General features: G+C 37.7%; 1 protein-coding gene across 1 annotated transcript in view; it reads left to right on the top strand.

The window, feature by feature from the left end:
- Window positions 1-13083, top strand: part of CNTN5 (contactin 5) — a 603295-nt gene that overhangs the window by 558852 nt on the left and 31360 nt on the right. The window contains exons 18-19 of the mRNA XM_031066019.1: window positions 7700-7858; window positions 8280-8429. Of these exons, the coding sequence (XP_030921879.1) occupies window positions 7700-7858; window positions 8280-8429 (309 nt within the window). The remainder of the gene's footprint in view (window positions 1-7699; window positions 7859-8279; window positions 8430-13083) is intronic.

Raw genomic sequence — 13083 nt, 5'->3', positions numbered from 1 at the left:
CTCTTGCAGATTAGAAGATCAGTGCAAAACCCGCTGTAATAGTTATCTCATATGGATGGGGACAGTGCTTCAAACATTTAGAACAGAGTGAATGATTTTTGCTGTATAAACCTTCATATTGGTAGAGATGACAGTGACACCACGGACACCAGAATAGTTATTTTTCACAGTGATCCATTTCATACATGTCATTTCTTTTTAGAAGCATCACGACTGAATGAGAAATACAAAGCTGTGAATCAAAATATTGGTTTACATCTGTGAAAGCTTCAGTGCCTAATCAATGCTACCAAGTTTCCAGGATGTTATTGCTTATTTAATAAATGAAAGCTTTTTATCATAACAAATTACTGGTTTCAGTAACATTAAGTTTTCAAATTAATTCCATCAACTCTTACTTGCAAATTAGTCTTGCAAAGCTGCTTTACAATTCATTATAACCAAAAGAGTAAGTTTGTATAGGTTTCAAACTACTCAGATGCTGGATGCTCCATTATGCACTGCCAGTCTATGGAGCAGCAAGGTCATCTCCAATCTTTCTTTCCTTAAAATTTCTTTGCCGAATCACAAAGGAGCAAAGCCTTCTAGTCCCAAAATTACTTACTCAATGTTTGAATTTCTGCAGTGAACGGTGTAAACAAAGGTAGTGAGGGTTGACAGTACAAGGTAACTAAGCCTGGGAGGGTGTAGCTAAGATGACCATGAGGTCTCTGCCAGGAAAGTACAGCAATGGAGCAGCCAGACAAGTTTGCTCAAGTTTTGAGTTTGAGGTGCTAGCTCATGACACATGCCATTTTCTAAAAGAGAAAATATTTCAAATAAATGAAATGCATAGAAATTATTTATTCATGCTTCCTTTTATTTATCAATGATCATATAAAAGATCATTTCAGCACATCTAGTCCCTTTAATAACTTATATATTTTTAGGTAGGTAGGTAGGTAGGTAGGTAGGTAGGTAGGTAGATAGATAGATAGATAGATAGATAGATAGATAGATAGATAGATAGATAGATAGCTATCACTCTCTACAACTACATGAAAGCAGGCTGTAGGGAGGCAGGGGTCAATTCCTCCTCCCATCTAACAAGCATCAGGATAAGAGAAAATGAACTCAAGTTGTACCTGGAGAGCTTTAAATTAGATATTAGGAAAAAATTTCTTCCTTGAAAGGGTAGTATTGGAATATGCTGCCCAGGGAATTGGTGGAATTACCAGTTGTGGAAGTGTTCAAAGCGTGCATGGTTGAGGAATCGGTGATGGACACAATGGGGCTAATTAATGATTGGACTTCATAATCTTGGACGTCTTTTCCAACCTTAATGACTCTATGATTTCATAATTTAATAAAAGTACTTCACAAAATTTTTTTATATTACATATCTACTATCAAATATACTTTAGGATAAATAATGTATTGGTTTCAGTTACACTAGAAATAGACTGTGCTCTCTAAGCATACAGTTTAATTTGTTCACAGTACTATCTCATTCATCTACACTTAAGGATTTTAGTCAATTTAGATGCCAGTTATTTTCTGGGTATTTTAGTAATTGTTTACTCACTGCATTTGCTTTTATTCTCCTTTTCACTCCTACTGCTCAAATTGTGTCTTCTATTGTTATGGATGTCAATAGGCACTGTGATTTTTTAAGAGGGAAAAGAAATAAGGCCCAGTCTTCTTAATTCTCTGCATAAATGCTGTATACCCTTGGAAAATTATAAGCGTATATGGAGCTAACTAAAATCCTTTGACCAGTACAAATATTAGTTTAAAAAAAAAAACAACAAAAAAAATGGAAGGAAGTGTCTTTAAAATTGGGATGAAAATCAGCTTCCTCCTACAACAAAACACATGTATTTTAAGACTGTGCCCTGAGAGCTAACCAAATGCACTGTGCATGCCTACTGTAAGTTATGTGAGCACTGAGATCAAACACTCAAACATCTACCTGCAAGCTGTAAGATGTTGAAATGAAGCAGAGCACAATCCGGTAGTGTGAAGGGATGAAAGTCTTTGTGACTACAATGTGTGGTTTGAGTACACATTTTGTGGTCTAAAAATAAAATAAAAAGGTTAAAGCTATTCATCTTATAGACTGGCAAAACTAGCAATCTAAGCAACAAATCCACTCTGATCCTTTATTTTTTGAAAAGTAATGTTTCCTCAGAACTCCAGTGACCCAGAGCAAATACAACGCAGGAACTGCTGGTTAGGTTGACCACCCTGCTCCTTTCTGTTGTGATATTGCCAATAAAACTTAAAGACAAGTACTTGGGCTTAAAGGCCTTCAAACACATTATTAAATGGAACATAAACAAGGTCAGCAGATTCTTGCTGGTCCTTGAAATTACATTTGAGCTGTAGCAAAGGGCAGGAAGATGCCCTGAGCACAAACCCTATTATTTGGACTCACAGAATATGTCCATAATACAGCACTGTTCCCTGAGGCCAGAGGGTACAGCAGAGTTCCAGTTCACACCCTTACATTCCCAGTCCCCCTCCCTCAGTATAGGCATGGCAAATCACCCGTAAGGATTTGCCCCAGCCCACAGTAATCCATTAATTGTGCCAAAGCACTGGTTGGAAAAGTCATAATTTCACAGGGCTTGTGGAATTGTGATAGGGTCTGTCTGCCGACATAAGAGCAGGTAGGATCAGGGCTAGAGTTCAGATCTGTACTTCGGCCCTCTTCAGTGTAGCATCTTACACATTTATTACATTGGAAGATAGTATATCACTGTAGATGGACAATCAACCCTTTAGCCCACCGACTTCACCAAAATATTCCCAGCAATTAGATCTTGTAATAGGACCTTTAATTTTTTAAAAAATATATTTAATTATATGAAATAGCATCAGATTAATGTCTTTAAAAAGCTGTTTTTTTCAAGAGTTTAAAAATGATCCTTTGTTTTAAGAAGCAGTTTTTTACAAGTGTCAACTTATAGGTATGAACTTACTTGAGCCAAAAAGTGTCTAGAAACAAATACTAAATTAAAGATCAGATGTGATGATGTTTATTAACTCAGTGCCTGAAAAAGACGCACGTAGTCCTGGAAGTGCTGGTGCTCACAGTAGGACTGCAGAGAGTGGAGGAAATGGCATGGACCAGGGTTGGGACAGCTGGCAATGGATGCCCTGCAGCACTAAAGGTAGTCATCAGGCCATGCCAAAGAGACACTGCCAAAATTCAGTCTCTTATTCTGTTTGGGAACTGCTAGCAATGTCATCCACAACCAATTCCTAGGCTAGTAGTGCTTTTATATCTTAGATGAAATTCAGGTTCCCCGTGCTCTCCATACATTTGTCTCAACAACTACTGCTACATAGAAGTCCAGCTCAGAGGTTCTGGACTGCAATCTGCTGTCTGAGCTCAGAGAAATTGGCAGCTCTCGAGGTTGTCTCATCCAAATTCACTATTTTTAGGTTTGCACAAGGCAGAGAAGTCATCAGGGCAAAGGGGCACAACATGACAGGTACCACTAAGGGACTTCTCAGGCAGTACACCAGGGATTTATCTTGACCCTCATCCCTGAAATGAATTGAGACTATCCAGGCTGAATAATCAATGTCTTCTTTTACTTACATTCCAACCCTAAGCCTAACTTTCCTGTCTATCCTGACACTGGATGGGTTATAACCTATCCATCAGCCCACAGCTCTTATGGACCTTACAGACACCACACATGGAGGGAGTGGCATTATGGATGTATCCACTAAAACATGTCTCTAGCATCTACTATACATCCAAATTTCTCTCCATCATCTCCTCTACCACATGTGAACACATAGTCTATCATAGCTGGGTACAGCAAAAGGGATTTATGCTGCAGCAGTCAAGCTCCTGTTTTACGCTGCAGTTCTATGTGCCTTTCCCAGTATTCTGTAGTTAACTGCCTCTTTCTTATCCTCTTTTTCTCAACCTCTCACCTTCTTGAGGACAAGCCAGTGCACCTTGTCATTCAAAAAGCAAAAATCTTCAGGTCAAGAAATTTGTGTTTGTGAACTGCTACATATCAGGCTGCTTAGCTGTTTGGTAAAAGTAAGAATTTTCCTGGTCATGCAGCAGTGAAGTAAATCAGTGCATATTCTGGGATACATAGGAAAGGGCGCTGCCTCACTGAATGACTACAGCTATTTTTGGAAATTGTTTTTCAAGAACTCTCACATTAACACTGTATCATGGCAAGCAATCTAACAACCTCTCAGGATGATAATTTCAAAAATAAAAAGATACATAAAACAAATTTGCCAAAATGCAGTCATGCATGTCCTGAAATGAAGTATCAATCTATGGAATTGCTCTGAAAGGAGATAACTGACTCATATCCTTGACAGTGGGTTCCCAGTGCTCCTAGAGTTGTATAAGAGCCTATCACAGACCCAAATGTCTTCTTCATGAAGGTCGACTGCACTATAGTGCATGTATGACCAGTCATTTTCTGTCTAGTTTGCAGATAAGCATTTGAACAGACCATGCATTTTTTCCTCCATTGGCTATTCTCAGCTAAAAAATTGTTTTAGAGATCCTGAGCAATAACACAGCCCTTGGGAGAAAAACCTTTCTGCATTAGCCATCTGACTGACACCATGAATGATAACATCCAAGCATCAAATTTAATGAGATTTCTACAAAAATGAGTGACATCTGCATAGCACTCATGTCCTGGCTAACTGTCATACATTTGTCATCACTGAGGCCTTTGTCCTTTATTAATCCACTTTCAAGAATGCCTGCTGTTGGAATTTGAAATGCTTTTTAGCAGTCACCCTGCAGACTGTGTAAGAACAGGCATCTCCGAAAGCATAATGACACACTCTCATGCCTAGGAATGCATCTAAAACATTTAGAAAAGGAGAGAACTTTGACAACAAAATATATTGAGAATTTAGCAGGGTATGTCTGCATAAATATTATTTTACATCCTTTAATATCAGCAAGGTGCATATTCTTTTGTTATAATATAGTGGCTGGAAACACTTTAACAATATTCAGAGTGCATGGGAGAAATATTGTTATAAAGGAAGTGTACTAAAATATTTCCCTTTAATCTTGTTTGTGCTTGGGATCATTATATAATTCTGGGCCTAGGGCTCCAACCCAGTAAAAACATATGATTGTATCAAAACCCCGCTTTCCTCTAAACTTTCCCTCATGGGTACAAATAAAAATTTCACTAATATTTTCCTAGATCAACAGATAGCCTGAAACAGTAGAGGATGGAGATTGAAGAATCACCCTATTTTATTAAATTAGCCTCAGGACTTTCTCTTCTGAGACAAAGATCTGACCTGGTGCTTCCCAGCAAAGAGCAGCAAACACTTGGCAGGAAGACAGGAGTGCAGAGAACACATCTTTCTGCAATGTTTTCTCCAAGGAAGAAAGGCAAGCCATTTCCACTGCAAATGAAATGGGACTCCAGAGGGCCAGGAGCTGCAAGGTGTCCAATGGGAAGCACCATTTTATTCCAGCCATTGCTTGTGGCTCAATCAAAGGCACTGACAGCAGCAAAGACAAGCCTGATGAGCAGGCAGAGCAAGGGAAGAGGAGAGATTCCCAGCACTGAAGATGTTCATTGCCCATGGAAGCGGAAAATCTTGTTCCTTGTTCTTCCTATGGCCCAGAGCAGTATTCTGAGTTCCTGTGAAGACTGCAGTGTGTTGTGAAGACAATATTCTTCCATCATACATCCATAGGACTAAAATTCACTGAATTGAATCTCCCAAATTTCAAATAATTTTTTCTCTTTTTTGTCACTATTATTTCTAAGTGCCATATATTTCTAACATCTTATTGTCAATTAGTCACTTGTAGATCATTGCCAAGTAAATAGAGGGAAGTGAATAGCAAAATTTGCTCTCTCATTTATAGGATTCAAAGTTTATTTCACTCTGAAAATACTGAGTCCAATTATTACGAAATTCTGATCCTGCTGCTGTCACAGTTAATGTAGCCATGTTTTAGCTGAAGGCATATCAGAGGAAACATAAAGCTGTTTGCAGCTGCAAATGACAAAAAATCACAGCATATACAAATACTTCAATTAATGGATTTTTTTAGTCTTTGATGTTCAGATGAATTTGTTTCTAATCTTGCACTAAGAAACCCAGCCAGAAAAGATTTGATTGTGTGAAATAGTACTAAAATATAAAAAATATGAACTCTGCAGTGCAGAAATATTGGCTGCAACTTTCTCTCCAAAGGGAGGTACCATATCCCTGTGTTTGCCACCCTGATCTGCAGGTGCTGAGCTCTGACACTTCAGCAAGTGCCACTCTACAGCACTCACCAGAGCTCAGAGGAATGGAGGTTTCCAAATGTCCTACTCCACTACAGTTCATGATATGTTCAAACAACATTGGCTCCCTCAAAAGTGTAACAGCCATGACTTTCTATTAATGAAGTTTTGTTCCCTTCCTGCAGTTCCATTTTGGGAGAAGCTATCTGTTAGTGCATTTCTGATTTCACAGTCCTCCATCTTTTTAGAAGCACAAGCAAAACATTAGCCTTCCATAGCAAGAAGATAGAAAACAATTAGAAGGGCCTTGGATGCAAAAATAAAATTATATTTTTCATAAATAATTATAGCTATGAATATAATATGAATATTTTATGGAAGTATTATGTTCTGTCCTCCAGGACTTATATAAGCTTTTAAGTATAAGAAACCACAAGGAGCTTTGTTTTGCATTTACACATGACAGAGACACACATTTTCCCCAAAACCTCTGGTTATAAACGACTCTGGAGAAGGATCCTGAACCAGGACAAACTTGCCTCCAATTTAGTTCAGCAAGTGTTAATGGACAATGTTTTCAAATACCAGTCATATCAATCATCAAGAAGAATTGAATAAGAAAATTATGGATGGGAGTGGAATGTTACAGCCACATTTTTCTTTGCAAAGTATTTTATGTTACCAGGGACCTCACTTTTTGCAGCAGTCACATGGCCTATACAAATAGTGATTAGCGTATTCTGATTTAGAGCAGCAAAATTGAAAAAATAATCCTTTACTTTTCTAATTAAGGAGTTTTCATATGATTTTTGAGGTTTTAATTGCTTCTAAGTAATTTTCAGCTTTTAAAATATTTAGGTTTGGGTTTTTTATTTTAGTTTTAGAAGCTTTCAATCAAACAGTTAATGGACTTCCAGCAGGAATCTATGCGGCTATCCTGAGTGAGAGAATTTGAGAAAAAGTATGAGTGCTGTATTCTTGATTCAGGTATTAGTGATATTATTGTTTTCATGAAGAACATCCTCCTGTGTTTCATTTTTCTTGCCATCTGTCTTTCTCGCCGACAAGTCTCACACAAAGAGATGACTGTGACTGTTCAGTCTAGCCTGGATGCTTCTTAAAGTTCCTCTTTTTTTTCCTCTAATTTTAGGTTCAGAACAATTATAATGGAGTTTTGGGGGTGTTTTTAATCTGTTTCTATTTTTAGTTCTTCAGCTGTCACTCTGACAAGTTAATGGATGTTCACTCATGCATCATCTAAAGAATAGCAACAATCACAGTTTACCATCAGAAATCATGGAAATGAGGTATTTCCATGATGTAGTACTGTGTATGCTAGCTCTCGTATTTCATGGATATTGAACTCCACTGGGTCCCTACAGAATGCATCTCCTATATTAATGCTGCACATCCACGATGATGGTGTAGTCTGTTTGATTATTCCACTTTATTTCTAGGTCCTCCTGGTCCCCCAGGGGTTGTAATAGTGGAGGAAATTACAGACACAACAGCAACACTCTCCTGGAGTCCTGGGGCAGACAATCACAGCCCTATCTCCCTCTACAACCTGCAAGCACGCAGTCCATTTTCTCTTGGCTGGCAGACCGTAAAAACAGGTGAGACAAATTTTCAAACAGCACAAGTAGACTATTCAAAACTCCTGACCATAACAGTAATAATCACTGGCAACTACAGGAAGAGATACTCTTCAGAAAATAATGACAAATTAAAATCACTTTTTTTTTCTTTTTTTTATTCCTTTTGTGTTACTTAGCAACAGCTCTGAAAGGACAGCACAAAGACACCTGCCACGATGCATCTGTGAATAAGCAGAAAGCTCTCCCCTAAATCCTTCAATCTGTGTCTTTTCAGGAATACTACAGTGCCAAAAACTTAGCTGCGATTTCTGACATATTAGATCCTTGATGTCGATCATTTCTAGTGACCATGTTGTGCCACAAAGTCTGCTTTCTGTTGAGATACTGCACGCCAGCTTCAGATTTCTGAGTGACTTACACATTTCTTCATTGTCTCCAGTTCCAGATCCGATAAGTGGTGACATGGAGTCTGCTATGGCTGTGGAACTGAACCCTTGGGTGGAGTATGAGTTCAGAGTAGTAGCAACCAATAAAATTGGGACTGGAGACCCAAGTGCACCATCGCGAGTGATCAGAACCAATGAAGCAGGTAAGGAAAGGATAAAAAGATTGTTTTTACAGCACTATTAGAAACGAGACCTGCTTTAATATAATAATAGACCTAATCTCCTTTCACTGGTACACATCTGTGTTTCCAGTAATTACTATTCCAAGGTGATATTCTTTGTAGTGGGGAGATAGTTTGTTTCAATTACAGGAATATTGCTTAACTTGCAGAAATTTCAAATAAAACTATTCCCTGCTCTTCTACTCCATCTGGGCTACCTTACTTTTTATCTTACACTTAAGCTATTGCTGTCTTCCCTCTGATAAACTACTACTGCTCTTAAATTAGGCTGTTTTGCAGTCTCTTCAAACAACTGCTACTAAGCAGCCTCTTCCCCCAAATTTTTCACAACTTCTCTCACTGACAGCGCATGGAATTTTTTCAGCAAGATAGGGAAGTCATAAAAGGCTCCTTAATTTAAAATATCTTGTATTCTAAGTGTTTCTTTGTCTTGCACACTCTACTGTGAACAGTTACGACATTTTAATAAATTTCATTATATTTCTAATTAGGAGAATACTTTGGGAGAACAGAAAAACAAAATACCCTATTTCATCTCTTGAAAGTACAATGGACTCATAAGATTTGGAATCATTGACAATATCTTCTTTATCTTCCTTCATTCTGCCCGAGTTAAAGAAGATAAAGAAGGACTGGGAATCTGAGAAAAATACCTAGGCACTTAGAAAGACGTGTTTTAAGAAGCAGAAGGAAGTAGAAATAGGATTTGGACAAAGCCTCAGATGAGAACTTTATGTCAGAACACTTTTAGACTATTCCTCATTCTTTCTTTGTTATTTAAGATGCCTAGACAGACTATTTTGTGTTTTGATATTTCATCAGTTGAATAATTTTTAAGTAATCTGTTGCACCACTGTGAAGACCTCATGCCTGCCTTGTCAGTGACCTCTCCACAGGCACTGGGAGCTGCTGTTAGGTCTCCCAAGACCATCTCTGCTCCAGGCTGAACAAGCCCAGCTTCCCCAGCCTCTCCTCACAAGGCCACTACTCCAGCCCCTCTTCACCCCAGTGGCCTTCCCTGAATTTGTACTAGTTGATCAATGTCTTCCACATTGTGGCACCCAAAATTGGATACCCTATTTCAGATGAAGTCTAACAAACCTATCTGCAGTTGTAATAAGACATATTTATATTTTCCTGTTTTAAATAGCACTGTAGTTGCCAGCTGATATTAAATTTCACTATACAATCACAGAACAGCACTGAAGAGATTTGGTTCCCATTCACGTGTGTTGAAAGATGCTTCCTTTCAAACTCCTTCACCTTCTTCAAGCTCCCCACAGTGTGAAGCTCAACAACTTGATAGCAGAAGCTTCAGATGCTCCATACATCATTCCATTAAGAAAAAGAGGACATGAAAATGAAATAAAAAGCACAAATTTTTATTTTTTCAAAAACTCCCCTTTTTCACCACCATTATTCTTTCCTTAATTTTGTGCCATATTTCATTGGCAATACAAATTCTTCTGGACCCCAGTGTTTGAACAACTTTTCTATTTGTTCAGATTATATATATCAGAGAGGAGAAAAACATTCAAGAAAAAGTTTGTCCTGAAATAGGTGGCACCCCTGCTATTATGCTCTTTCAGACTGAGGAATATTTTTGCTGTTTTCACAAGGATGGTTCAGTATCTCAATTGACCAGGTGCAGTTAAATTGTGGGCTTAACTTTTTCTGACAAACAAGTTTGAAAATGTTAAATTTCATCCAGCTGGCATGTTTTTAGGGTCCTTCTCCTTCTTGCCCAGTGTTTAACAAACTAAGCCTCTATTTGCTAAAACATATTCTTATAACTCAAGTAAAACTCTTCTTAATGCATATTCATTTTCAACATTTTTTGCAACTTTGCCTCTGTAAAAATGAATTGATAAATCATAATATTGATCAGCAAAAACAAAATTATAGGAAAGAAAAAGCATGCAATGTGTGATGAATTTTTACCTGGTGCTTGGTATTCATTTCTGGATAACATTCCACTGTTTTTGCCATCAGAAAGAACAGAGTCTAACTCAAGAAAAAACCTAGAATCTGCACAGGGTTGTTAAATTGGAACAATAAAACAATGGATTCTGCTTTAAATAAAGAACCAAGTAAATAAAAAAATCCCAAACTGTTACATATATGGTTCTTTGAGAAATGGCATAATGCGCATAATAGGTATGGCACTCTCGAAAGGTCAGAGCCTGTATGATCAGCTTCATTCAGGCAGCCAGCTTTTCCTTAACTTCAGATATTCCTGAAATTCAGAGTCTGTTGCCTCTGTATTCTGAAATACCTTTCACTGATTTTGGGAATTATCACCCCTGGTATAGTTTTTAGATGCCAAAGAGAAAAGAAACCAGTAATAGTTTTCATTGTCTTACAATAGTTTTCATATGAGTTTTCAAATTAGTGCATAATTGCCTATCTTAGTGAACCCATTGAGCCATTATTTTTCACAATCTCTTTATTACTAATTATTTTTATCTGAAAGCTTCAAGGGAAACTGTCTATTAGCATGATGCCCAGTTCTAATATCACAGTTCTCAATTCTTAAAGGACATTTATGTGATAGGTCATATTGCAGAAAGAACATGGCATGAACCTCTCTACTCATGACCCAGGCAGAACAACCAGAATAATCAGTGCTGTTTTCACTGATGGTAGATGTGGCCCACAAGTGCAAATGGGCAGGTTGCCCCTGCACTGAGTGGAAATCCAGAAATATTCATCTCCCAGCTGAGAAAGTGAATGTGACTCGTGTTCAAATAAGAGTTGATACCCTTCAGGCTGAATGGTAGCTATGTAGACAATCCACAGAGGCAGCAAATGTGTGACTCTGGTTCCATTATTTTACACTTAAATGGAAATCTGCATCTGTAGTTCAATGACACAAGAAAATTTGATTGAAGACTAAAGTCTCTTTTTATCCCCAGACCTCACTTATTTTATCACTCCTTATCCAAGATAGTAATGACACCATATATTACTCCATTATCTAAAAATACCTACAAAATAATTCAGATGGTATAATGAAACCAACAGAATAATAAACAGGTTTTGACTTGCTTTAATTTTTTAATTAAACTCTAATCTTGTTACTTAGCTCATATTTAGTTAACATGATTGCTTTTCGTTGCTACTTCCACTGGAACAGAAAATACCACAATTTTCTGGCACATCTAACTTATAGCCAGCTGCTGCATTTTTGTCAGTTCTAGCCTTGATACATATTTTACAGGTCCACAAGTTGCAAAGAGCCAATAACATGAATTTAAAAGTGTCTGGCATTCCACTAAGACAGTCGGGGCATTTGAAGCCTGGGGGCAAAGCATCAGTTACATTATCTATTCATGAGGAAACATGGAGTGAGAGGAATTGAGTGGAATCTAAGTTTAATCTGTTAATCATGCATGCAAACTTGATTTTAGGAGGTAACAATGTAATGCACTCTATTAGTAGCAGACTGTACACTGGCTATATTTTTAATAAATCCCTATACTGCATTAAGTTGCCCTTATTCTTAGCTAGAATTCCTTCACAGCATAACAAGAAATGTCTCTGTCCCAGGATTAAAGGAGGCCATTTTAGACCGGCTTTATTTTCAGGGTTTTTTTGTTGTTGGGGGTAGTGTTTTATTAGCGATTTGTACAAAAGAAGTTCCAGCTTTTCCCATTATCAGAACTATTTTTCTACTATAAAAAAAAAAATTTATAACCTGCTGCAGATGAAGGCATAGTCTACTAAAGTCTTTGTAAAAAATCTGCTTTTTCCATGAAGAAAAACAAAGGAGAAAGTAGGCTGTAATCACTGACTGGAGGCTACTTAGGCTTTGGATTGCAGGCTCAAACTAATACTGACAAGAAATCCAAATGGGTGTGACAGAAAATGGAGCAGAAAAGACCTGCATTTGTCCCATAGTATTCTATGTATGCCACAGCATTCAAGCAGGATTTCAGCTCCATAGGCGGTGATTTGGAGACTATTCAGGCAGAGTCTTGCAGTCACATATGACACTCTTGTCAGTGAATAGAACTCAATTTGAGCTCATAATTAATTACAAATATTAATAATACAGAGGAAATGAGAACAACATTTCAGATTCTGAGACCAGTAGGGCCATCCTTGTTTTCTAGCAGTTGAATATGTGTGCTGTCCACTTCTGAGATGCTGGCATGTTGTACATTTCATTTCTGAACAGGTGGGTTGTGCCTTGTTGTTCTAGGTGGTTGACAGCTTGAGGGCTGGTCTTCCACAGAGTGAAAGCATTTTCACTTAACACCCTCCTTTTTCCCAAATGTGTACTGCAGGAGACATACAGAGATACACACACATGTGCATACATGCATATAGACAGAGATTGGAAGGCAACTGGGAAGAAAAAACGGAATGTGTTATACCTTTTGTCTCATTTTAAACAGTTCTGCCAAGCTGGTGACAAGCCCTCTTTCCCCTGCCTGTATCTTTTCTAGAGCTAAAAAATATAGCTTTTCAAGCTGCATCTGTCTCTTAAGTTATAAAAAGCTCTAAAATAAATAAGTAACAGCAACTGTACCTTGAGAAAAGGTACAAGTCATTTCTTAAGGACTAAAGCCAAGTTCATTAATTTATCTCCAAAAAAAATGTAGCAATACCA

This window comes from Geospiza fortis, unplaced genomic scaffold (assembly GCF_000277835.1).
Source record: "Geospiza fortis unplaced genomic scaffold, GeoFor_1.0 scaffold16, whole genome shotgun sequence".
Classification (NCBI taxonomy): Eukaryota; Metazoa; Chordata; class Aves; order Passeriformes; family Thraupidae; genus Geospiza; species Geospiza fortis.
This window is presented reverse-complemented; position numbering and strand designations above follow the sequence as displayed.